The sequence below is a fragment of the Cololabis saira genome, chromosome 22, assembly GCF_033807715.1.
Source record: "Cololabis saira isolate AMF1-May2022 chromosome 22, fColSai1.1, whole genome shotgun sequence".
NCBI lineage: Eukaryota > Metazoa > Chordata > Actinopteri > Beloniformes > Belonidae > Cololabis > Cololabis saira.
In genome coordinates, this window is record NC_084608.1 from 5,371,732 (window position 1) to 5,398,800 (window position 27,069).

The following is a 27,069-nucleotide window of genomic DNA, read 5'->3' on the forward strand; positions in this document are numbered from 1 at the left end:
GAATTTATCCATTAAAACATCCGTGAGCGGGAGAAGTTGAGCGGGAGAGCATCCCCCTTTGCAGAGAGCAGGAAGTAGAAGTAGAAGTAGAAGAAGTATGTACCTGTCACATTAGCAAAGCCCCCCCCTTACCTCCGGGCACCCGCTGACAGCGTATGGGCAGTAGAGGGAACACTGCACCGTCAGGTTGGGGAGGCAGTGGCAGAAACGGCAGCGCTCTGACCGCCATCTGTCTCCCACTGCATGGGAGCGACCCTGATACTCACACTCGTCACACGGGGCCGTCTGACACCTGCACACAACAGACACTCCGTCAGGCCCCCCCGCGGAGGCATGCTGGGAAAACCTGCCTTCTTTCAGAGATAGTTGCTGAAACTTCCTTTGGGTCCTCCTTTGTTTCAAAGAGCTCCTTTGGCTGCACACCAAGCAGGAGGACTTCTTTATTTTATTCATTTTTACAAGTCTGGTTTATGGCTCCAGGGAGCTCGGTGAATCCTTTGAGCTAAATAATCATATTTTCAATTTACCTCCATTTTAACCGTAGTTGTAAGGACTGAACTTAAGGGTGGGAAGCAAACTGTGATGAGCTTTGAATGGCTGTAACAGGGTGGAGTAATAGGATGGAACAATAGCGTGGAATAATAGGGTGGTGTAGTAGGATGGAGTAATAGGTTAGTGTAATAGGGTGGAATAATAGGGTGGAGTAATAGAGTGATGTAATAGGTTAGTGCAGATGTCGGCAACCCAAAATGTTGAAAGAGCCATATTGGACCAAAAACACAAAAAACAATTATGTCTGGAGCCGCAAAAAATTAAAATTCTTGTATAAGCCTTAGAATGGAGGCAACACATGCTGCATGTTTCTATATTAGTTATAACTGGGGGAAGATTTTTTTCATTATGCACTTCAAGAAAAAAGTCGAAATGTTGAGAAAAAAGTTGAAATGTCAAGAAAAAAGTCGAGATTTCGAGAAAAAAGTCGAAACGTTGAGAAAAAAGTCAAAATTTCGAGAAAAAAGTCTAAATGTTGAGAGAAAAATCGAAATGTTGAGAAAAGTCAAAATTTCGAGAAAAAAGTCGAAATATCGAGAAAAAAGTCGAAATATCGAGAAAAAAGTCAAAATGTCGAGAAAAAAGTCAAAATTTTGAGAAAAAAGTCGAAATGTCGAGATTAAGAAGGAAAGGAAAAAGGAAGAAAAGAAGAGAAAAAGGAAAAAAAGGAAGAAAAAAAGGAAAAAAAGAAGAAAAGAAAGGAAAAAAAAGGTCAAATATTTTTGAAAAAGCTCCAGGGAGCCACTAGGGCGGCGCTAAAGAGCTGCATGCGGCTCTAGAGCCGCGGGTTGCCGACCCCTGGGTTAGTGTAATAGGTTAGTGTAATAGGGCTCTGTAATAGGGTGTAATAATAGGGTGTAATAATAGGGTGGAGTAATTGGTTAATGTAATAGGGTGGAGTAATAGTGTGGAGTAATATGGTGGAGTAATAGGGTGGAGAGCAGCACAGGAAGTCAACACCTGACAGTCCAGGAGGAGGAGGGTCATTACCGGCGGGCCTTCCTGTAGATCCCTCTGCAGAGCCTCCCGTCTCCGTGCCTGCTGGGGTTGTTGGGGCTGCGGAAGGACCACTGCACACTCTGGACCCCGCAGGGCCCCAGACAGTCCCCCCACCCGGACCAGGACGACCAGCCGCAGTGCACTGCAGGGACACCAGCGGGTTGGGACGGCTGTGGGTTGGGGAATGGGGGTTGGGGGTTGATGCTGAGCTCACGGGTCTCACCTGAGCAGTCCAGATTGGGCCGACACCGCTGAGGCTTCCCTCGCTCGCACACACAGACCTGGCAGTCCACCTTGACCTGCTGGCCGGGCCAGTAACGCACGCCTGAGACGTCACACGGACACTCTCCCGGCCACACGCATCGCTGGGCGTGGCTCATCACCTGGCCGTCCGGACACCAGCAACCTGAGGACGGAGACGTGGAGACATGGAGGCGTGACCTGATGGATGAGTTCCACCTCTACTTGCATCGTGGTGGTGTCAGGACTGACCGGAGGAGCAGGAGCTGGGGGGGTCACAGGGGGCCCCGCTGCTGACGTGGGCGCAGGACACCGGGCAGGGGGCGCAGCTGCGTCTCTCTAGGCCCGGAGGACAGCTGACGTTCACACACCCGTCTTCAGGACACCGTTCTGTAAGACAACCCTGATTATAAGACGACCTCCTCTTTTTCAAGACTCAAGTTTGAAAAAATACTTTTTGAACACCAAATTCAATTTTTATACAGAAAATAATTACAGTACATCTGAAACAAATGATTATAACAATATATTCGAGAGAAATCCTCATCTTGAAGTTTGCATCATAACTTCTCCTCAGCTGCAGGTTAACCTGCAGATCTTCCACCCACTTTTCTCCAGATTGTCGCTACGTTTCTCCATTTTCTGTTATCTCTTCTCTTATTTTCTTCTCTTTTCTTTCTTACCCCAATTTTTTATTTTTCTTCTTCGTGCTACCGCTATTTTTATTTTTCTTCCTCGTGACAGGGGTTCGCTTTGGCCTGGGGATTTAAAGGGGACCTATTATGGCATCTAATACCTATTTTAAACAGGCCTTGAATGTCTTAAAAACAAGCTTTTGATTGTTTTTGCTAAATAAATTAGAAATTCAGCCTCTGAGCCATGTCTTTATCTTCCCATTCTCTAACCTCATTATCTATGCAGGATTTTGAATGGGCGGGGCTATGATGATGAGGCTCTGTGCTGATTGGCTGCTTGAATGACGGGATACACCGCTACCGGAAAAATGGCGGAAGCTCCGGCCGGTGGAGTTAGTTGTTATTGTTCCGGCCAAAGTTAGTTGTGGGCGTGGTTTCACGCATTGGAGGCCAACCGATGCAAATTGCATTTTGGTTACGTAACGACAGGAGCAGAATCTTATTGTCTCGTAGATCCACATCACACTGGACGGCTCATCCGGGCGGCTGTACAGACACTGCAGAATTTGGTTGCTTTCCTCCTTCTCTGAGTTGGCAGGCTGAGGGGAGACCACTTTATATATGTTAAAGCAAGAAAAAACCTGTTTTTCATAATAGGTCCCCTTTAAGTTCAGCATTCACTTTAAAGATATCTGGCACCATCTAGCGTTGTGAATGGGTATAACGTCTAGACCCCGAATGTAAGACAACCCCCACTTTTTCAGTCTTACTTCAATGCAAAAAACACTCCTTCGTCCTCCGTCTTATATTCGGGCTAATACGGTAGATCCTTGTGATATTTTGACCAAACATGTCAGCGTTTTCCTGGGCCTCTCTCATGCGAGTGTGAGACTGGCGTCTATGTAGTGTCCTGGTCTCGATCCACCTGCTCCTCAATGTCACCCGGCCAAATTCAGGCGGGTTTTCATACATTTTTTGTCTGACTGCCGTCGACACAGCACTCACTCAGCCTGCCCACCTCCAGATATCCTCTGCTGCACAAAAGACTTTCATTTGTTCATTTCAATGGTATTTAAGAGACAGCTCTTACTGATCTCCATGGAGAGATTGGATGGTCCAGCGAGCTGAAGACAGTCCCGGCCCCCGTAGTGCGGGGGGGAGCAGCCCCTGTGCCTCACCTGCACCCCGCCACAAGCACTGGAACAGTTGGACCAGCTGCCCCAGGGAAGCCACCGGCCGTCCACTGCAGGGAGAGAGAACACCCGGGTTCTAGCGACGGCATCTACGGCATCACATCTACAAGCTCACCGGGGTCCATTGCGTGCATCTCTTTACCAGGGCAGGTGGTGTTGAAGCACTGCTGCCTCTGGACGCTGTGGCCGCTGCAGTGGCGCAGCGGGTCCCCTGGGGGGCAGGACCTCTCCCGGCTCATGGAACCAGTCCCGCAGGAGGTACTGCAGGGGGTCCAGGGCCCCCAGGAGCTCCAGGTCCTGCAGCCCTGCTCATCCGTGGGTCCTCCAATAGGTGTCAGGGAGGAGTCCGGACAGTCTGGCAAACCGTTGCACACCTGAGAAGTGCAGAGGGGAACGGGAAGGATTGAACATAATCACAGAACAAGATGTCACCAAAGGTGGAACTTGTTGTTCATTGTAGCAACACTATTTAAATATCTAAAATCATATCTTAGACTCCATGGAAGTTATAGAGGGTCTGCATTGACGTCACTTCCCCACTGGACCAGCCCCCTTACTCACACTGAGTGGCAAAAATGTCTGCAACTAGTGGAGAAGATGGAATAACAGCCGATTATCGGCTTAAATTAAAGGCAGTTGGACTTGAGAGTGACCCGTACAGTTACCTCAAGAACCAGTGGTCCATGGACATTAATATTTGGTACAGTTACCAAGAACCAGTGGTCCATGGACATTAATATTTGGTACAGTTACCAAGAACCAGTGGTCCATGGACATTAATATTTGGTACAGTTACCCCAAGAACCAGTGGTCCATGGACATTAATATTTGGTACAGTTACCAAGAACCAGTGGTCCATGGACATTAATATTTGGTACAGTTACCAAGAACCAGTGGTCCATGGACATTAATATTTGGTACAGTTACCCCAAGAACCAGTGGTCCATGGACATTAATATTTGGTACAGTTACCAAGAACCAGTGGTCCATGGACATTAATATTTGGTACAGTTACCAAGAACCAGTGGTCCATGGACATTAATATTTGGTACAGTTACCAAGAACCAGTGGTCCATGGACATTCATATTTGTCCATGAATCCAGTTTCCTGATATTTATATGAACTTAATTTCTACGCCGGGGAAATACACGAAGCAAAGCTTGAAGGCTTACAAAAGTCTTGACGCTTGGTCCGACTTCAAGGCAGGATTTGTTGGTGAAATTAAAGTGATGAGGACACCGAACTTTATGATTTGACCGTTTAACATTAGCTACCCAAAAATCCAACATTACCTGATACAAAATGGGAATCACAAATCCACGTTTCAGTGCCTGGAATCCAGTTGTTTCTGTGAATTGCAGCGATCCATTTGTCTCTCTTAAACGTATTTTTCGGCAGTCTGTAAAATGATAACTCCGATTTCTTGCTAAATCTATGAGTACAGTCGATCGCACAACAGCTCTTTCCCATTTTAGATGTTTTCCAGTTGCTCAAACTGAAAGTTTGCGCTGCCACCCAGTCTTTCTGACACTCAGTCTTTCTGATTCTCAGTCTTTCTGCAACTCAGTGTGCGTAAGTCGCTGTGAAGTCGCATCTGTGACGTCATGTGCTTTCCCTCTATTGGCCTGTTGGTCAGTCCACACCAGAGTCCTGTGATAGAAGGACATGTTTGGAGCTAGAACAGTCTCAAAAGTGACTGTTGACTTCGCTGCATTTGTGTGTACATTTTGAGATTCCCCTGACTTGATTCAATCCACAAATGTCTTTTTTTTTAAATGGAATGATCTGCAACCAATCAGATATCTTCCTTCGAGTCTCAAAATTCACACACAAATGCAGCGAAGTCCACAGACCACCAACCGTTTGTAAATCAGGTTATATTTGTGTGTGCATCAGAAATACATATGTGTATCTTGTCCAACGCACGTGTGAATTGTCCTGTGCATTTGCCATCATCCCATGCATTTGTGACTTTTGAGACTGTTCTAGCTCCATAGACGTGTTATAACTAACGGATACTTCAAATGTCTCCTATTACACCAACGAGGGAGTTCGTCCGATGTTCCTCTGAACTTAAAACAACCACCAGGAAGTAAAGGTGAAGTACTGCTGATGGGTTGCACGTCGGTCACAGACCCACCGAGTTAAAGGGAATACAGGTCCCATCCAGGCAGGTGTGCTCAAAGCAGGTGGTGTTCCTGCCGCCAGGGGGCTGCGGTGACACCGTTTTATCTTGATGGGAGAAAACAACTTTTGTTAATAATCACAGCACGTGAAGAGCATCCATCGTTAAATCCCCCTCTCTCAGTTTTCTGCATGTCTATTCATCAATTTTTATGACATTTAGGGTTGATGAGAGGAGCTTCTCCTACGAGGGAGTTCTAGCTAGTTCCACGCCGACCCCCTTCTCTTTTATCCTCTCTTCTACTTCCATCTGCACTATTCTTGTATTTCCTCTGTTCTCTCTGACCCCCCAAGGTTGTGGGAACTCACCACACACCAGCTCATCGTCGCCCCGTGGACAGTTGGGGATGCCGTTGCAGACTTGTGACATGTTCACACAAGTGCGGTTGTCACACGGGAAGCTGCCCGGACAGGGAGGGATCATGGTCGAGCCTGAAGGACGGATGATTATCGTTAGGTTCACGGGCAAGTTTCGATAACTCTGGAGTTTTCTTCATTAGAAAGTATTAGGTCCATGCAGGAGAAAAAATATTTGAGAGGGGAAGATTTTTTTTTATTGTGCACTTCGAGAAAAAAGTTAAAAATGTCGAGAAAAGGTCAAAATGTCAAGATTAATGTTGAAATACAATTTCAAGAATAAAGTCGAAATTTCCTAAATAAAGTCAAAATTTTGAGAATAAAGTCAACCTTCTGAGACTATAACAAACAGTGTAACAACAAGGTTCAGAGTACAGGAATTGGCTTTATGATATTGAATTAAAACACATATCACACATATGCAGTTGCATAACTTCAGAAACTTGCGTATAGCTGTCAGTCGCTCTTCTAACTGGATTTGATTGGCCAGGGGAAACATTTCCACTTTATTCACGAAATGTATTTCAACTTTATTCTTGAAATTTCAACTTTGGCCCATCAAATCCAGTTAGAGCGACTGACAGCTCTGCAGCAGCAGCCGTAACTAACTAACTAACTAACATCCTTGGAGTGGAACGTTAAGGGGACGTTTCTGAAGTTATGCAAATGCATATGTGTCATATGTGTTTCAAATCAATATTTTTTTTTTCTTTTTTTCAACATTTGGACTTTTTTCTCAAAATTGTTCTTCAACATTAATTTTGACATTTCGACTTTTTTCTTGAAGTGCATAATGAAAAAAAAATCTTCCTCCTCTAAAATATTATTTTTATTTTTCTCCTGCCTGGCCCTAATACTCTTCCGTAGTAATGATATAAACGAACCACAGTTGTCAATGTTCTCATCCGAGGCATCTCTGCAGTGCGGGATACCATCACAAAGCTGCTGGTAATCCACGCACTGATCCCCGCTGAAGCAAGGCACCTGGCCAGAGCGGCACGGGGCAGCACACCGCTGCTCGTCACTGCCATCCATGCAGTCTGTCTCCCCATCGCACCGCCAGGCCCGAGGCACGCACTGTCCCCCGGTGGCACAGCTGAACTCATACGACCTGCAGGCTGAAAACACGCACGCTTAAAGACCAGCGGGCCTGGAAACACGACAACAGTGACTACGTTTACATGCAGTCAAAATTCAGGTTATTGCTAATATTCCGGTTACTGAAATATTCAGAATAATCTGTTTCCATGCGTGAGCAAACAGGGTTATCCCTGTATACATGGTAGTTAATCATTCAGGATATCTGGATCAAACCAGCGACGCACGGAGAACGTGATGACGCAATTCCCGTCATTTCCGCTTCTTCTTCCTGTATCCAAATTCAAAACAAATGCTGCTTCGCGCAACTTTTCTCTCACCTTCTTGTAAATCTTCTATCCCGGTACTTTCTAGCGTCTACAAATGCAGAAATGTTCATATCCTTCATTACATTTATGAAGTGATTAGTCTCCTCCTGGTCTTGTGTTTCTCCGTGTTTAGAAGAACTTCCTGGACTCAAAAGACCAGGATTCCTTGTGAACAGAACATGTGCAGAAAACAAATTCCTGTTCCGTTTGATGGGGAAATCCCGTTTGGCGTTTACATGACCCAATATTCAGTTAGAAAAGGATTAACCCAGGGGTTCTTTTGGGGTTTTTAAAAACCGGAATATGAGCAAATTCCGGTTATTCAAAGGGGTTATTGGTGTTTACATGGCCGTGTAACCGGGTTATTGCTAATATTCCGGTTAGAAAAGGGTTATTGACTGCATGTACAGTAAACGCAGTCAGTGACCTGGTTGTGTGCGTGTGGTTGTGATGAGGACTTACCTGTGCTGGGAGTGACCGGCGGGGTCACGACCCCGGTGGAGCAGCCGGGTCGGTCCTCGTCCTCCCGGCCCGGACAGTCAGCCGCTCCGTCACACAGCTTGCTTGTGGGGACACAGGTGCCGTCACCGCAGGCAAACTGGTCGGGGGCACAGGTCACTGGTGCACGAGAAAGGACAACGTTTAAGGACGTTCAGAGGAAAGAGACACACAATAAACGGGGACTGTGAATACTGCTACTGTAAAGCTAAATTACCGAACAAATTACTCTTTTTCCTCACATTAGAGTATCAGTTTATTTTCAGGTGATTACTTGATTCATTTTAAGGAGCGCCCCCAGCTCTTATATCTTTTTACCGTCACATCGGACAACACGACAACACAAAACGAGCTCACAGAGCTGCAGTCGGGGTCATTTCAGAGCCACTTCACATATTCAATATTAGAAACACACAACGCAGCGCCTTTTTGCATGTGTGTACCTTTACGTGGACAGACTGCTTCATCCGTCCCTGAACGGCAGTCTCTGTGTCCGTCACACACTCGCTCTGCAGGGACGCACTGGTCGCCGGGACACTGGAACTCCCCCGCTGCACAGACACACCTGCAGGCCAGGATCCAGAGTCCAAAATAATTGCAATCAGTAGAGGATGTTTGGCGTTACCAAGAAGATCAAAACAAATCGTTCGAAGCTTGATTTATAAATATAAATATGTACCGTATTGGCCCGAATATAAGACGGTGTTTTTTGCATTGAAATAAGACTGAAAAAGTGGGGGGTCTTACAGTCATTATACCCATCACAACGCTAGATGGCGCCAGATATCTTTAAAGTGAATGCTGAACTTAACTCCACAGGCCAAAGCCAACCCCTGTCACGAAGAAGAAAAATAAAAATAGCGGTAAGAAAGAAAAGAGAAGAAAATAAGAGAAGAGATGACAGAAAATGGAGAAACGCAGCGACAATCTGGAGAAAAGTGGGTCGGAGATCGGCAGGTAAACCGGCAGCTGAGGAGAAGTTATGATGCAAACTTCAAGATGATGATTTGAATGAGGCAAAATAACATGCTTTTCCTCTCACATATATTATTATGATAATTTGTTTCAGATGTACTGTAATTATTTTCTATGTAAAAATTTAATTTGGTGTTCAAAAAGTCTTTTTTCAAACTTGAATCTTGAAAAAGAGGGGGTCGTCTTATAATCAGGGTCGTCTTATATTCGGGCCAATACAGTAAATATGTCAATATTTTATCAACCATCAAATACATTGAATATGTTTCACATCTCAAACCTTACCGCGGCTTCTTTGTAGTGTCATGGTTTGGGGTTTGTTCCTGTTTTATTTTGAAAGTCTGTGTCGTTACGTTTTACTTCCCCTAAGTCCTCTGCCCTGACTGTTTGCACCTGTGTCTCTTGAGCCCTTGTGCTATATATCGTGTTTCCTCCCTGCTGGTCCGGACTGTTTTGGATGTACTGTCTGGTTTCTGTTGTTTTGCCACTCCTTGGTTCTCTGTTTGGTTACCTTTTGGCTTCTTCTGTTGATGTCCCTGCATTGCAGCGCCTTTGTTTAAATTAGGGTTGTCAGTTTAGTGCGTTAATTAGATCAATTAATTACACTGCTAATTAACCCATTATGAAAATTAATGCAATTAATTGTGAGTGGCAAAATGTGCGAGCATTTTAAATGTGTCCCATTGAGGGAGCCGTAGTTCACTTGGCAGTAACAGGTCACTTCCCTCCTGCTGCTGGTCCAACTAACAAAGCAGTGACAGACCTGGACGACTCAGGGGAGACTCAGCAAATCTTTGCTGGGGCCTTTGAACGGTAAGTTTATGTATAAAAAGAAAGAAGACGGGACTATCAACAAGAACGCGGTGATTTGTACATTTGGTAAAAAAGAATGTTCCTATCAGCGGAGCTGCTCCAGCCTGAATTATCATTTAAACGCTAAACATGTCCGGATAAGTTCCACTGTAAACGTTACAGCTACTAGTACTTGAATTGCTGTATTGAGTCAGCTTTAGTTTTAATTTTGAATTAAGAGTCTGCTTAATTGCCTATTTGAGACTCAGTCCTATTTTATGAATTTCATTTAACTGTATTTGCATTGCATTTTGGAATTATGCACCTGGCCTAATTGATCTGCTGATGTGCTTGAGCTTTTTCTTTTGAATTTCATTTATGAAACACACTTCACCAATAAAAATGTGGATTTCAAATCTTTTCTTCTTAGTGTATTCAATTGATTAGTCATGCACTGCAATTTTGCAATGTCCTAGAATTCGAATTCTTTATTTGGGGACCTTTAGCAGATATGAGATTAAAATGTGATTAATTAGATTAATTAATTATAAATCATTTGAATCGCCTGACAGCACTAGTTTAAATAAATGACTCTTTCCACCTACTCCTGACCCCCCCTCTCCTACATCTGGGTCTCGCTACAATCTCCAAATCTAACCCATGGGATCAGAACTGGAGACCCACCCTCTCTCGTCGCTGAGGTCTCCGCAGTCATCGTGGCCGTCGCACCGGTGCAAGTAGAGAATACAGCGTCCTCCCGGACACAGAAACTCCCCCTCATCACACACCACACCACAGTCTGGCTCACAGAAACACAGGAAGCACAAACCACCATCAGGAAGACAGACCAGCACATAAAAGCACAGGAAACAGGAAGTAGCAGGTGGATCCTGAGACGACGCCCTCGTCGGACTTTACCTTGCTCATCAGACGCATCGGCAAAGCCGCAGTCCAGCCGTCCGTCACAGACGCGGCTGGCTGCCAGGCACTTTCCGTTTGCACACTGAAACTCGCCGGGTGGGCACAGGGGCACGGGCGTGGGGGGTCCGCAGAACTCCTCGTCCGATTGGTCAGCACAGTCTGGGTGGCCATCACAACGCAGAGCCAGGTTCAAACATGGTCCACTGCAGGGTTGGGGTCAACTCACTTAATTCACTCTAAGACTTTGGATTTAGCAGAAAGACTGACTCTTAAGTATGACTTGGTCATGCTAGCGCTGCTACCAGGCTCTGAAACATCCACCAGAGGTGCAAACATTTGGTCTGCAGGGAGACGCTCAGAGCCAAGAGAGGCTTCCAGCACAGCATAAAGAAAGAAGGAAAACACTTATCTGACACCTAGGAATATATCTTGTTGAAGAAGACGTTACACCCCACAGGGACCGCTGACTAAGGAATACTGGTGTTCTGTCCATTTCTGCTGCTTTGTCGAAAAATGCTACCACCGCATAAACCGATAGCGTCTGTCTGTCGATTTTTGCTACCCTATCAAAAAATGCTACCTAATGGTTTTCCACCTTTGTAGAGCTACAATTTTACTGTGTTTTACTCCCTAAACCACTTCCTTTTCCCCCAAGTGGTCCTTGTCTCTTGCCAGGTCGTCATTGTAAATAAGAATGTTCTTAATGACCTGCCTGGTTAAATAAAGGCCAATGACTGAATGAATATCAAATAAAGCGATAGAATTGTTGTTTTTTTTCTCTTTATCATATAATGCTCACAAAGTGTAATGCAATTCATGTCATGGGTAGTGTATTTTGAAGGATCAAATACTCAACATCCCATATTATCCATTTTAAATCAATATTTCAGGGGTAGCATCATTTGATAGTCCAGTAACATCCTACCAAATAATGCTCCCGTCACTTCATGCATTCAAGTAAGACGACTAATAAACTCACTGCCACTGCAGGATGAATGTCAGCATACTTATACCTCAATTTATCCATTTTAAATCACTATTTCAGGGGTAGCATAATTTGATAGTCCAGTAACATCCTACCAAATAATGCTCCCGTCACTTAATGCCTGGACTGAAGGGATGCAAGAAATTATGGGCGTGGCAATCAAACTTTGAGAATAGACTGTGCGCAGAACAGTGCGCCTTAATGGTGACTTTGACGAGACGGAGCAAAGCTGGTTTTTATTTTGTTAATAAAGTTTGACATACGGTACTTTTCTGCTTGTTTTTTTTTTTTGCATTTGCTGTAGGATTTTGTAGCATTTCCTGTAGCGCAGCTCCATCAGGTAGATACGTAACTCAACCCCAACCACTATAGTACGGTATCTTACCATATATTTAGTGCGCCTTATAATGCGGTGAGCCTTATATATGGAAAAAGTTTTAAAATACTGTACGTCATTCATTGAATGTGCGCCTTATAATGCGGTGCACCTTATAGTGCAGAAAATACGGTAGCAGTTCTCGGCGGGTAGCATGGATGGACAGAACACCGGCACTCACGAGCTGAACTTTAGTGTTTCTCATTCCTACAGTTGGTAAACCTACGTAAGCGTGGATTCACCTGGGCGTGCCGGCGCAGCGGAACTGGTCCGGGGAGCAGGTGGACGGACAGACCTCGTCTGAGCCGTCCCCGCAGTCGTCCTGGTTGTCACACGCCCACTGAGAGGGGATGCAACGGCCGGCGGCGCAGGGGAACTCTGACTCCAGACAGGGAGGGGGGGGCGGAGGGCAGGACACGCCCTCACACTGCCACACACCCTCCTCACAGGAGCTGCACACACACACACACACACACACACACACACACACACACACACACACACACACACACACACACACACTGTACATCAACTAGCAGCCTCTAAATACAGAGTGGTGTTTTTACTGATGCTGAGGCCGACGCACCAGTTCTGGCAGTGCTGGGTGATGGTGGTTCCGGGGGGGAACATGGAGCCGTCCCACGCACACGGACACTCTGCAGGCGACACGCAGCCGCCGCCTGTGGAACACAAACAGAAAACATGCTAACGTTCCTGCTCAGGGCAGCATGACAGCAGTTATATCTCTTTCTCCTCCAACGAGGAAGAAACACATAACTTTCTCCTCAGAGAAACCAACGATGAAACTAAAATGAGATGTTTGATCCAACGATCTCCTTGCAGATACAATATTGATACATGCCTGCTAAAATACTTGATTTCGCTGGCGTACAGTCAGGGCCGGCCCAAGCCTCCATGGGCCCTAAGCAAAATATGATTTTGGGGCCCTCTATTACTGCCAATAATACTGATTATTGATCATTCACACACCCACTATAAACTTATTTCATGTTCTTCCCTGTCATTACAAATACACTTGTAAAACTAGATATAAGAACTTTTTGTTGTAGTTAGATTGTAATCCACAGTGATTAAGACCATGGAAGCTACAACAGATTAACACATTTGGAGAAAAATCTTTCAATGAATATTGATCAAAGTCAGCAACTGCCCCTACTGGCCACACAGAGAAGCAACAGGTCAAAGGTCAAAGGTCACAGTTGCAGCAGTGTTGTTTCCATCATCCTACTTTCCGTCAGCCTGGCAGGTTTTTACCATCTATGGTTTTTAATCTGAAATGGAGCAAATTCAGCTACAAGAGCCTGGGGTTGATTTACACTTAATATTTAAAGTGATATAGTACTAAGTGATACTGAGTGTCATCTACAGTGTAGGCCTACTAAAAGAAACTAAATAATCAAATAGATCATTTATAAACCATTTACTGTAAACATGTTATCTACTTTATTTTTGGTTTTAAATAAACTGCAACAGCAATATGCGACAACAATTTGAAGTGGAACAACAACAATTAAGTGCAACAACAAAGTACTACAAAAATAGAACTATAATTAAAATCACTCAACTTAGATAAACAGAACCTCGTCAATATGTTCTCCATATAAGCATACATTCAAATGTACAAAAACAGACATTATTACATAGAATAAACAAATAAAATCAAACAAATACTTAAATAATAATGTAAATGAACAGAGGTACTAGAAACGAGGTAACAAAAATTGTTTAAAAATCAAATATTAAGTTAAATAATTAGTTCTGAAAACTAAAAAGCAAAAGCTTTGGTAAAATTATGGAGAAAAAAATCTAAATAAACTACTGTAATATAAACCTTTGACTTTTTTTGTTTTTTAACTCTTGGGGGCCCCCTAGTGGTCACGGGGCCATAAGCAACTGCTTAGTTCGCTTATGCGAAGTTTGCTTATGCTTATGCCTCTGCGTACAGCCTCTCTTACCATGTTGGACGGTGCCGGCGGGGCAGAAGCAGCCCTCCACACACGACAGCACGCCACACTGAGAATAAGGACTCTGCTGATCACTGGGACACGACAGAGAGCAGGCCGGGCCGCACGGGTCGTACACCAGCCCTCTCTCACACTGCAGGGCTGCAGGAAGACAGAAAGTTACCGTGTGTGTGTGTGTGTGTGTGTGTGTGTGTGTGTGTGTGTGTGTGTGTGTGTGTGTGTGTGTGTGTGTGTGTGTGTGTGTGTGTGTGTGTGTGTGTGTGTGTGTGTGTGTGTGTGTGTGTGTGACAGGCGTGTAGCCAGTAATGGGACTGGGTGGCATTGGCCCTCCCACATTACTCACTGGCTCTCCCAGCCAACTTTGATCAAAATACATGTTTCACATAAACATAATTTTAAAAAGACATGAGAAAAGGTATAAACGTGATTTGTTGTTGACTTGTGTTCAGCCGTTATTTTTTTTCTTTTGATTACAGAGTTCATTGATTAGTTATTTAAAAAACCCAAACTTGAAGAAGACACGCCCCTGCCGGTGCCCGGTCAACCTGCGGTGATGTAAGCGATGTCATGCAGTATGTTAACACCTCTGCTGTTTGGGTTTATGTTTAACCACTTTGTGCAGTTAAATTGTTAATTATTGTGTTGTAGCTGCAGAGCCAGTTCAGCAAATAGGCTACAATAGTGGCTAATAGGCTACTGGCCTCTATAGCCAGGTTTTCATGCTCTGTTGGTTGAGCATGTTGTGTTTAACTGTCATAATGCATTTGTAATGCAGATTACAAAGTAACATTGATACTGCCTTTAATCTGTCTGTTTATCATGTTTTCTGCTTAAAAGTTTTTATAAGTCCAGTTTTCTGGGACAATATGGCCCACCCATTTTTGTCCTGGCCCACCCAAAAGAATATCTCTGCCTACGCCACTGGTGTGTGAGACGTACGACAGAGCTCCTGGGACCTCCAGCGGATGTAAATCCCTCGCCGGTTGCACTCCTCGGCGTAGGACGCGATGGCTGTGCACAGACATTCACAGTCGCCTCCCGAGTCGCAGCTGAAAAGTCCCAACAAATACAACAAGAAGTGATCAGTCACACACTGCAAAAACTCAAAAACTTAACAAGAATATTTGTCTTATTTCTAGTTAAATGTCTCATTTTTAGTCAAAAAAAAATCTCATTACACTTAAAACAAGACTCCTCACTGGAAAAAACAACAATTTTCACCTGTTTCAAGTAGATTTTCACTTAAAATAAGTAGAAAAATCTGCCAGTGGAACAAGATTTTTTTGCTTGTAATGAGAAGATAAATCTTGTCCCACTGGCAGATTTTTCTACTTATTTCAAGTGAAAATTTACTTGAAACAGGTGAAAATTATCAAATAACAAGTTATTTATCTGGTAATAGTTTATAGTTTATAGTTTTATTTGGATCCCCATTAGCTGCAGAAAAACTGCAGCTATTCTTCCTGGGGTCCGACACATAATATACAATACAAGACAAGAATTAAAAGCAAACCTAAAGAGGTAGTAGAAGAAAAAGAAAAGAAACATAGAAAAGAAAAAAAGTTAAAAAAAAAAAAAAAAAAAAAAGGAAATTCTACTACAAAATATATTCTAGATTTCTGTCAAATAAGACTAGTGCTCCTTTTGACACTCACATTAAGGTTACAGTCGTTCCGTTAAACATTTAGATGTAATGCATTTACAATATAAAATCATACCTTCTTTAAATAGCATCAATCAATTCAAACAATGTATCGTCATCGACAATGCGTTTAAGTTATAATCACTTATCGTAACTTGAACCCATGACCATATTTAGTAAACCAATAGCCATTTAATAATAATTAAATAAGTTTTATATGTATTTATTTAAGAGATGTTTCTTTACTAATAAGGTAATGACTCTTGTTTTAAGTGTAATAAGATTTTTTGACTAAAAATGAGACAATTTAACTAGAAATAAGACAAATATTCCTGGTAAGATTTTGAGTTTTTGCAGTGCACAGGTGCCGGTTGTGGTGAAACGTAGACACGTCTTCTCTCGCTCCTACCAAACCAAGCCAGGTTACACACACACTTGTAATGCATTAGCGCGCTGTTCCTCACCCACAAGCGTCAAAGACACACCAGCTGTAGTACTGCTGGAAGGGCACGTCGGCGTGGCACTGGGAGAACAGGTCCTGCGTGAGGACGGAGCATCTCCTCCGGGCCCACGGCACCCTGTGGGGGCTCAGCTGCAGGGACGGAGAGCTTGTGGGTGTTTTCATCATCAGAAGCAGATTGCAGTGTTGTGTTGTGTGTGTGTTTCTACTCTTAACTCACAGCGCAGGGATCTCGGAGGTCCTGGTTCGCCACATCGGGGCAGGAGGGACTGACCTTCCAGGAATTCCCAAAAAGCTCAGCGGTGGACTCCACGATGCCCTGCCGCGTTGTGAAGTCGTTCTCGGTGTCTCCGTCAAAGTTGCCGCACAGCCCCCCGACCCTGCCCCGCAGATGGGCTGCCAGGTGAACGTACACGCGCATACCTGGAACACCGGGTCGGAGGAGTGGGGGGGGACGGGTTTTGATTTTTATTTGATTAGATTTTTATTTGTCTCAAACATGCACAGGCATAAAACAAATGGTATAGATAATAATATACATTTTCCGATTCTAAATCGATTCTCATATTAATTCCTAAAAATTGATTCGTATGTCTAAAGATTGATTATTTTTCATCATTATATTGCAACTTTTGGTATTTTTTTGTTTATGCCCAAAAAAGGAATGTTTTGTTGGACACAAGAATAACTGGTGCCATGTTTTTGCCTTTAAAGGATCTGTATGTAAGAGCGATAATAAAACGAATCATAAAATGACCCCGATATGTCAACAGACATTTAAAAATCATGTTCATTTCAAATACTTATGTCACTGACAACAGCACTCAAGCCAGGAAATTCCAGTTTAAAAAGAGGAGTTGCAGCCCTCAACTGATGTTTATGTTGAAGCTCCACCCACCACCTATCTCCCAATCACCAAGTCAGTATTGTTTCTGAAGCTCCACCCTCCACCTATCTCCCAATCACCAAGTCAGTATTGTTTCTGAAGCTCCACCCTCCACCTATCTCCCAATCACCAAGTCAGTATTGTTTCTGAAGCTCCACCCTCCACCTATCTCCCAATCACCAAGTCAGTATTGTTTCTGAAGCTCCACCCTCCACCTATCTCCCAATCACCAAGTCAGTATTGTTTCGGCATCCGGGTTGCCAGCTCGGCTCTAATGATCGCAGCCATGGCAGCCTACGTTCCTGCTGCATTCTGCAGCCTACCTGGCAACCTCTGGTCGGGGGGAGGAGGGGGAGGGTACACGCCGCTCAACAATATTTGGAAAGTGACTGCAGTACCAGTTTTGGACATTTCTTACAGACGGCTCCTTTGAATATGTTTAAAGGTATGAAAACATTAAAGTTTTCAGTTATAATTGCATAAATTGTCTATATTTCATTACTTTATATACTGTCTTGGGGTTACATTTGCATAAAATGTTAAAAACCAAATTCTCAAAAATTAAAAACCGAAATACACAGAAAATGGAAAAAATTTAAACGAAATCTGGGAAAAAACACACAGATACGGACACACATTTGTACACATTTCAATTCCATAAGATTATTCATAATCCATAAATCAATGCAATCTAAAAAATTCAGAACATTTAACTTTAATATGAATGAATATAAATAAAACCCACATTACAAACATGCTAACTAAATAAAGTCCTGTCTAAAAATAATAATAAAATTAGCTGTCCAGTCCTTTGTAGCTGGCCAAGAGTGTTTGTTTATACTTATTTTTTAATTGTTTTGAGTTAATGCACATTTTCATGTCCTCATCTGGTTAAACTAGATTAAACTAGGTTTAAACCTGCTGTGTGCTAATCCATGGATAGTGAAGGTGAGGCCGGAGCACGAGACATGAATGAGAGCCTGGCCTACTGTACCTCCGTCCCACAGCAACGTGACTCCGAGTCGGGAAGAAAGAGAGACGAACAAGCCCACCCTCTCCACAATGAGGCCGCTGCCGCTGTAGGACTTTGGGAGGGTAACCGGCATCCCGTTGACAGTTACAGCTTTACCTGAAAGTCACAGGGGGGAAGTTTATTCAAAGCAACTCGTTCACTGCTTCCCCCGAAACATATATCCTCTATTTAGAAAAACTGTGGGTCAATATAGGATGAAAAAAAACAAACTTTGGACTTGTTGCAGCTATCCTTGTCCAGTTTTTGATATTATTATTTTCCTCCTTATTATTAATTATTAAATTTTTCTCATCGAATGCTTATGTCCGAGGGGTGGGTTTGGAAGGGGGTGAAATTATGTGTATAATGTTTGTTTGACATCATTGTGGATGCCACTGTTTATAATTTAAAAAAAATTAAACATAAATAAAAACATTTGATCACAAAAAAAAAAGATCTATTTTACAGATGAAATGATGATCATGTGAAACATCTTCAAGGTTCAAGGTGTCTACAAAGAAATACCAGTCCAAGTAAATGTAGTAGTTCCCAAACACAGCCCCCCCAGCGACCAGTGCATGGGTGTCCTACCTCTCAGCAAGTGGATGACGGTGTGTCCCAGGCTGAGGGTGACTGACTTGGTGCAGGTGACCCCGGTGCTCCCGCAGGGCACGTTCTCCGCCGTGACGCTGAACAGGCCGCTGCTCTCTCTGGCCAGCACGTACTGGCAGTCGCCCAGGAAGGAGAAGCAGCGGCCGTCGAACGTGACGTAGTGGGGGTCGCCGGTGGCCACGCACACCCCGGCGCAGACGGCCTGGGTGCAGTGCCAGCGGCGCTGCTTGCACACACTACGGGAGGAAAAACACAGCTCACTTGGCCCAACCTGATCTCACAAAAATCCGTGAAATGCCCACGACCTCTCAACTCTATTTTCCGTGGCACCAACACGGAAAGTGGTAAATTCCGTGTGAGCACCACGGATATTGTACCTATGCGAAGTCAATTGGGATCCGTTGTCAACCGTTTCCTACTTCTAACCAATCATAAGTGGTGCTTTAACCTAACCAGACCTTAGCCAGAGAATCGTCCAGCCACAAAATATCATTTTTAATGGCTTTTGAACCAGGGAGTGGAAACAGGCGATATTTAAATTCATTGTTTTAACCATTCTCCCATTTTGTCACCACAGGGAATTCCCTGGGGTCCCCTCTACGACATAGAGTGATGAGCGGAGATCCTGATCACGTGACGAGGCCCCAACGTGATGGTGGAAGTAAACGGTTAAATATGTTGTGCTTTTGAACGGTAAATATTAAAATAAACCGTACACAGGTACATTTACAACTTATATTGAATCACTGTGAATACATCAATGTAATTTACATGACGTTAAATTAAGTATCCTAAATAAACAAACATATTTACAATTCCTTAACATACATCATCTCTATAAAATGTGGTTACTAATTCAGATGCACTACATAATAGATATATTCAATTGATATATGTTTTTTAAAACGTTTTTATACGTTAGCGTTAACCCAAACTAATGTGACTACAAATATGGCGCTGATTAGCATAAAGCTGTATAGCATGACTCTAGGGAAATGTAGTTCTTAGCAAATATTATTTTTTTTCACAGAAATGGAGGTTGTTAATACTAAAATAAGAGTGCACATAGTAGTTTAAGGACATGATACACACATTTGTGTAAATATATTTTAAATATATAATTGTTAAATGTGTGAAAATTAATTTTAACCATCTGGTTAGGTTAAAGCACCACTTATGATTGGTTAGAATAGGAATAGGTTGACAACGGATCCCAATTGACTTCGCATAGGTACAATATCCGTGGTGCTCACACGGAATTTACCACTTTCCGTGCTGGTGCCACGGAAAATAGAGTTGAGAGGTCGTGGGCATTTCATGGATTTTTGTGACATCAGGTTGCTTGGCCGGTTGCAGTTTACAAATGTTGAGGGAATATGAAGTAGTCAGATGTGTTTATCTTACCAGGTGTTGCAGTCTTTAGTGATGGTGTCGTTGCTGTAGTAAAGCCGACCGTTGTGGTGACACGGACATTCCTCCGGCAGCACACAGCCATCACCCTGAGGTTGAGGGTGTGTATTAGTTTATACCTGGCAGCTCTGATATTCAGTCATCCAGGAGCATTCAGAGGTCCATAAAGTCAAAATTAACTCTCAAACATGCTGTCAAACATACGACTTAGCAACGGGAGATATTCTAGTCCACTCAGCTCCGCTCGCCTATTTTTTTTTCTCTCCTCTTCTGCATCCCAGTCATCAAAATTGTTAAATTCACCAAATAAATTAAAAGAAATTACAAAATCACTCATGTCTCCGTCCTGCGGTAGCCGGCTCTTCTCTGAATCTCCGTTGCCGTGGTTACCACCTGGCAGTTGATCCAGCGCAATGATATTAAAGATATCAGGTTATTTGACCAAACTTGTTTTTTTTAGGTGTCCATTAACACTTTTAATGAACACTTGCCAGCCAATCAGAATGGAGTATTCACACAGACCGTGGTATAACTAACATTAGCAACGGACTAGCCCACCACTCAGCTCTGCAGTGGCTCCATGAATGAGTTGAGGCCGAGCTTCCACCTACCAGTAAGACTGTTCCCTGAGGGCAGACGCAGCCAGACAGCGGCTCTCTGCAGGACTGAGTCCCGCCGGACGCCTGCTGGTGACCGGGGGGGTCCAGGCCGGAGCAGCTGAGCAGGCAGGAGTGTGGGGAGTAGACCAAAGAGCCCGGACATCGCTGCACACCCTCACAGCGCTTCTGAGTGCAGTTGAACTGTCCCCGTTCGCACACGCTGAGAAGGGAAGCAAAAGAGGAGCAGGTTGATTCAGAGAACTCCTGAAAATACCCTGGGCCTATAACTCCCAAACTTGCAAATACCCCGGTATGATCTAGAATATGATGTAGAAATCTTAGTACTCAATAGAAAAATGCAAACTGGAAGGAAACATGGAGTCAGTTCAGCCCAGAAGGTACAGAGATCCACGGTGAAACTGTCGCCATGTTTTCCCATGCAAGTTTATGATGCCACAGTATGAGTTTCACAACATTCACTTTGATAACTATTTCACTGGAGTCAAAACCCAAGGTTTGTCATTACAGGTACTAAACATTCTCTTCGTTAAATGGTATGTTTGTTTAATATTAAGCCAATGAATCAAGTCAATAGTCTGATAACACAATACATCAGTGCAATAAATCAGTGAGAGACAAATCTCTCCGCTCTGTAGTACTCTGTTGTGACTCACCATGGCGCTGCATGGCACGGGTGCTTGTGGTCATGTGGTGAAGAAATGCAATGAAATCAACCTATCCTGTTTGAAAGAGCAGGAACATAGAGTGATTTCATCAGAGCTCTTTCACCACTATGTTGTCCTCCCAGGTGGGCGCTCGCGCTCCCGCTCACTTTACGGTAATATCATTAAGGCTGCGACTTTGACTTCACAACAGTGACACAGAAAATCAATTGTTCTTGGAAGTTGCCCTCCAGAAAACAGAGATGCAGCCGAAGCTCGGGGCTGGTCCAGACTCTGATGAGGCCACGCGCCCAGACAGCTGCAGGCATCTCTGCTGGGCCGTCACTCCTGCTGAGGCTGCTGAAGTGTTCACGAAGTTTCTCCTTTCTTAAACAGGCTGATAACTTCTTATAACTTGGGTCCAAACAATGAGGACACAGTTTTGCCTCGTGTCATTTTTTTCTTTTAAATGAGATGATGATGACGCTCTGACTTCGATGTCTCAAAAAAATTGTCTCTCACTCAGGAATCATTGTAATCCCTTTAACTGACATCCTCTGACTCTAAACTAACTAGTCCAGGGGTCAGCAACCCGCGGCTCCAGAGCCGCATGCGGCTCTTTAGCGCCGTCCTAGTGGCTCCTGGAGCTTTTTCAAAAATGTTTGACCATTTTTTTCTTTTTTTCCTTTTTTTTCTTATTTTTTCCATTTTTTCTTTTTTTCTCTTTTTATTTATTTTTTCTTCTTTTTTCCTTTTTTTATTTTTCTTCCTTTTTCCTTTTTTTTCTTTTTTTTCCTTTTTTTCTCTTTTTATTTCTTTTTTTCTTATTTACCTTTTTTTCTTTTTTCTTCTCTTTTTCCTTTATATCTTCCGTTTTGCTTTCCTTTTTAATCTCGACATTTCAACTTTTTCTCGAAATATCAACTTTTTTCTCGACATTCCGACTTTTTTTCAAGATTGTACTTCAACATTAATCTGGACATTTAGACTTTTTTCTCAACATTTAATGTGTACATTTTAAAACATCTTCCCCCAGTTCTAACTAATATAGAAACATACAGCATGTATCCTTATGTACTGTCCTTATGTACTGTCCTGTGTATTGTAATTTGTATTATGTGTTTTGTTTTAATGTAAAGCGTCTTTGAGTGCCCTGAAAAGCGCTATATAAATAAAATGTATTATTATTATTATTATTATTATGTGTTGTCTTCATTCTAAGGCTTATAAAAGACTTCATTTTTTGCGGCTCCAGACATATTTGTTTTTTGTGTTTTTGGTCCAATATGGCTCTTTCAACATTTTGGGTTGCCGACCCCTGAACTAGTCCATGCACAGACATGTGCAAGTTACAGACTTGCAGCAGCCAAAAACTGCAGGATGATCCAGAATCCGACTTCGAACTCGGGGAGTCAGATGACGAGAGAGACGAGCAGTTTGAGTGACATTATGTGATGATTCTGTACTTGGTTAACCTTCTTAACAGATCCTGACATATTCCCATTAATAATTATGTTAATTTTGTTTACAATATTGTTATGTGTATAATGTTGTTTATAAAACTAAGCTGGTTCCTTATCTCATTGTGGTGTGCTTTATGTCGTGTATTTGCAGATAAAGACCAGTTTGTGACATTAGTGGCTGTTATAGTTTCATAGGAGCCTAATGATGCTCTTCTAGTTTAAGGCTCACAATGACCTGTAACAACAATATAGTAGGGGTATATTATACATTTCCTGAATCCTTATGGTCCTGTGAGTATTCCAATTTTTGTATTTTGTGTCTATGTTGTTCCTAGTTGACACAGGGCTAAAAGATAGTATATCATTTAGGCGAAAATTGTGTAAAAATGTGTGTTGTTTATAGTTTAAAGAGCTGCAGTGACCTCTATGTTGGTCAGAAAGATTCACATCTTAGCTGGAATGAAAGCTTAAAAGGTCCCCTTTAAAATGATACCAAAGACAATATAGTGAAACATTGACAGCTATCCTGTACATGAGTCTAAACCAGGATATGCACCAGCATCTAAAATGTAATTTTCTGAACTTCATGAGCTGATAACTCTGATCCAGCTGCCACTCAGGAAGGTTATCATACCAAAATATCATCTACAGACAGATATTTTGAAAAATTATAAGCAAGTTTTGTCACCTTGAGTGGTGCTGATATCTGGTCTGGAACACGGACTAAACTGCTGACCTCAAAGGTTCAAATATTGACCAGAAGCAACTGGTCACAGTTTCCTAAATCCTTTCCAACATACCAGGTGTTGCAGTTGTTCTGAAGTGAAGCCCCAGGTGAGTACATCTGGTCTCCTTGCACACACGGGCACAGAGCGCTGGGCACGCACTGGCCCCGGTGGTCCTGCACCAGTTCTGCTGGACACTGGCAACCCGGAACACAAATGCTGTCGCTACCGGCATCCATGCAGCTCCAGGTCTTCTGCAGGTCTGAGCAGGAGCCCCCGCAGGCACGACCACATTCCTGAAACACCTGACCCCCCGAACACTGGACCGCTGGGCCAGAGGGAGGGAGGGGAGAGGGGAACACAAGACTTAGAGTTTCAGCATTTAGGGGGTGTGCTAAATGAAGAGGAAAAGGTAACACTGAGGTAGGTCGACTAGAGAGGTGTGAAAAGCGAGCCCTGCTTAGGTTTGCAGTTGCCTCTAAACCCTAGATCCCATGGACAATTCCCTTTGGGAGGGCCATGTTGATTTGATTTTGATTTGATTTTATTAAGGATCCCCATTAGCTGGTGCCATAGCAACCAGCTAGTCTTCCTGGGCTCCGCAAAAAAGAAAGAAAAATACAGAATTATACAATTGCAAATACAAAGTGATTACATTATTTAACTCAATGCACAATGACAAGTTCAATACTAGATAAAATTACATTAAAGAAAAGAAAAGGCTTGTGTACTCGTTGTGCGTTTCCCTGTGTTTTTCTCGTTTCAGACTAGCAGCAGATGTCACCCCCCACCCCGACCCCACCCTCCCCTTCGCATTTCCAATTTTTTTTTTTACATATATATATGTATATATATATATATATATATATATATTAGGGCTGTCAAACGATTATTTTTTTTAATCGCGATTAATCGCATGTTGTCCATAGTTAACTCGCGATTAATCGCATGTTAATCGCACATTTATTCACACATTTTTTGCTGTTCTAAATTACCTTAATGTATTTTTTTAATGTTTTTAATACTGTTTTTTCTTTTTATTAACATACAGTGCAAACAACGACAAAAGACATCAGTATGTGTGTGTGTGTGTGTGCGTGCCGTGTTTGAGTGTAAATAAGATGATGAAAATAGATACATAAATTGAGAATATTAATTCGAGAGTAAACAAATAAATAATTATCATATAGAGTGGTGTAGCATGATATCATATAAATATAGCATAATACTGTTAACAACATGAGAAAGGGCAAATATGCTGCTATATGCCAATGTGTATTCAACTTTACACAAAAAAAGCTTTTGACCTGAATGTAACATTCCTTCATAAATACAAACACGATGTAGTCCCCAACTTTACACTTGTAAAGACTTAAGATTCCTTGTTTTTTTAAGCAATATATATATGCATTTTTAATATATATCATATATTATATATATATATATATAAGCAATATATATATAAATATATATATATATATATATATATATATATATATATATATATATATATATATATATATATATATAAAATATATGATATATATTAAAAATGCATATATATGCCTTAGGTTTTTACCAACTTGGTATAAACCATTACTATATATGCAGACAAAGAAAAAAAAAAAAAAGAAACAGGCTTTGTACATGAAATCCAGTGAACCAGTGAACTTACGGCAGAAGGTCTGGTTGCGCCACTGGACCACTGCTCCTTCCTGAGCACAGTGTTGGGCGTAAGCGGTGAGTATAGTGCAGTGGCAAGACTTCTGAGCACAGCCACACACTTCTGACAGGCACAGGTGGAAATAGGGCTCCCTCTCCACCACGTCATGACACACCTACGAGACGGGGGGGAGAGTGAGCTGCACGTGTGACTAAAAGGAAATGAATCCACTGCATTTTGCAAACACTGACCTGAAAGACAGGGCTGTGTATGATGGCGCAGAGCGTCTCTGCGTAGCTCCGTCTCTGGGTGTAGGTGGAGCAGGGGTCAGGCTGCAGCCCTCTGGGCAGGCTGCAGCGCTCCGTCGTGAACTTCTCCACAAAAGATGTCACACTGTTCTCCACGTCTCCTTCCGGGGTGGTGAAGTCGTCGTGCTGGCTCCAGGTCAGGGTCCCACACAGACCACGCACCTACAAACCCCCCAGACATATTTTTTAAACTGTGCAAAACAATAAACTAAAAAAACTAAATAAACTAAAAAGAACATGTTAAAAAATGTTAGTCACCTTGTTAGCAAATCCAGGCTGAAGGCTGATGAGGGCAAAGGGTCCGTCTAGGTACCAGAGTATCTGGGCTCCGAAGGTTTGGATGAGGAGGAATGAAGACGAGGCCCTGCGGACAACCAGGTCCCCTGTCATTACGGGCAGCGCCTCCCTCTGGCCGTTCAAGGTCACTGCACCTGAAAGTTACAACACCAGCTTTAGCGGCTGATTCTCTTAACTGCAATAGGAAGGAATCCTTTTTGGGAATCGGTATGTTTAGTAACAGAGTCATAAGCAGCACTCTTCCATTGTTGTCACTAGGGATGCCCCAATACTGGTATCGATATCGGGCCGGTACTGCTCTCATATACTGGTACTCGCAAACATTCTCCGATACGACTTCATTGTTGTTGTATTACTGATTAGCACCTCTAGGGGGAGATGTTGAGCTGCAGTCAGCGTGGTGATGAGAAGAGAGTGATACATGAGTGAGAAGAGAGTGATACATGAGTGAGAAGAGAGTGATACATGAGTGAGAAGAGAGAGATACATGAGTGAGACTGGCAGCGCTGTTTCAGGCAAGATAGCGACAATTAATCCAGCGGGACGTCAGCAGTGTGGACATGTTTCAAAATAAGAGACGACGACAGAAGCAAGGCAGACTGAAGCTACTGATGCTAAGGTGTGAAGAGGAGGAAAGGAGAATACGTCGTTTAATACCAACAACTTGATAAAACATCTCAACACGCGTCATAAAGCTGAGTATACAGAGTTTGCTAATGCTACTGCAAGAACACAACAGCAACATTAGCTCAGGTTCTGCAGAAGCAACAGAGAAGAGATGACCCACGGACCGTTAAAATAACGGGGGTGTGAATCAGTTTGCCTCCGCAAAGTCCATATATATTTATGTTAATGTCACCTAGAAGGGTATTATCCCGCTTATACCACGGCCACTTATCAAAAAGCATAAATATTAAATCATAATCATAACAAGTGTGAAGTTAATCAACGTTTTTGAATTAAATTGTCATTATGAACGCAACAGAATTAGGTAAGCTCAGAGAAGTTGACTGCTGCGTTTTTCACAAGTTTACAATTGTTAACAGAAGTTACAGGCAGGCCATTCCCTGATGGTATTTAGGTATTTATGGCTTTGTTAACAGCTGAGCAGTGTCTTTAGACACATCTGTGCAAAGCCTTACAGAGTTTCTTGTTTGTCCAGAAGGAGCTCATTTATTGACCCTTCATGTTGTTTCAAGACGTTAAGCTGACTTAAAGGTTAGCTAGGTTT

At 42.9% G+C, this 27,069-nt stretch overlaps 1 protein-coding gene across 1 annotated transcript in view; it reads right to left on the reverse strand.

Annotated features, from left to right (window-relative positions):
- Nucleotides 1–27,069, reverse strand: part of sspo (SCO-spondin) — a 188,788-nt gene that overhangs the window by 140,162 nt on the left and 21,557 nt on the right. The window contains exons 14-40 of the mRNA XM_061714052.1: nucleotides 25,800–25,972; nucleotides 25,485–25,703; nucleotides 25,246–25,408; nucleotides 23,646–23,898; nucleotides 20,733–20,940; nucleotides 20,116–20,210; nucleotides 18,691–18,947; nucleotides 18,082–18,216; nucleotides 16,422–16,624; nucleotides 16,206–16,333; nucleotides 15,039–15,148; nucleotides 14,091–14,240; nucleotides 12,701–12,794; nucleotides 12,357–12,566; nucleotides 10,751–10,956; nucleotides 10,517–10,631; nucleotides 8,509–8,630; nucleotides 8,030–8,185; nucleotides 7,046–7,279; nucleotides 6,114–6,236; nucleotides 5,761–5,852; nucleotides 3,762–3,993; nucleotides 3,517–3,669; nucleotides 2,044–2,181; nucleotides 1,775–1,957; nucleotides 1,543–1,693; nucleotides 133–292 (exon numbers count right to left, since the gene is read on the reverse strand). Of these exons, the coding sequence (XP_061570036.1) occupies nucleotides 133–292; nucleotides 1,543–1,693; nucleotides 1,775–1,957; nucleotides 2,044–2,181; nucleotides 3,517–3,669; nucleotides 3,762–3,993; nucleotides 5,761–5,852; nucleotides 6,114–6,236; nucleotides 7,046–7,279; nucleotides 8,030–8,185; nucleotides 8,509–8,630; nucleotides 10,517–10,631; nucleotides 10,751–10,956; nucleotides 12,357–12,566; nucleotides 12,701–12,794; nucleotides 14,091–14,240; nucleotides 15,039–15,148; nucleotides 16,206–16,333; nucleotides 16,422–16,624; nucleotides 18,082–18,216; nucleotides 18,691–18,947; nucleotides 20,116–20,210; nucleotides 20,733–20,940; nucleotides 23,646–23,898; nucleotides 25,246–25,408; nucleotides 25,485–25,703; nucleotides 25,800–25,972 (4,463 nt within the window). The remainder of the gene's footprint in view (nucleotides 1–132; nucleotides 293–1,542; nucleotides 1,694–1,774; nucleotides 1,958–2,043; nucleotides 2,182–3,516; nucleotides 3,670–3,761; nucleotides 3,994–5,760; nucleotides 5,853–6,113; nucleotides 6,237–7,045; nucleotides 7,280–8,029; nucleotides 8,186–8,508; nucleotides 8,631–10,516; nucleotides 10,632–10,750; nucleotides 10,957–12,356; nucleotides 12,567–12,700; nucleotides 12,795–14,090; nucleotides 14,241–15,038; nucleotides 15,149–16,205; nucleotides 16,334–16,421; nucleotides 16,625–18,081; nucleotides 18,217–18,690; nucleotides 18,948–20,115; nucleotides 20,211–20,732; nucleotides 20,941–23,645; nucleotides 23,899–25,245; nucleotides 25,409–25,484; nucleotides 25,704–25,799; nucleotides 25,973–27,069) is intronic.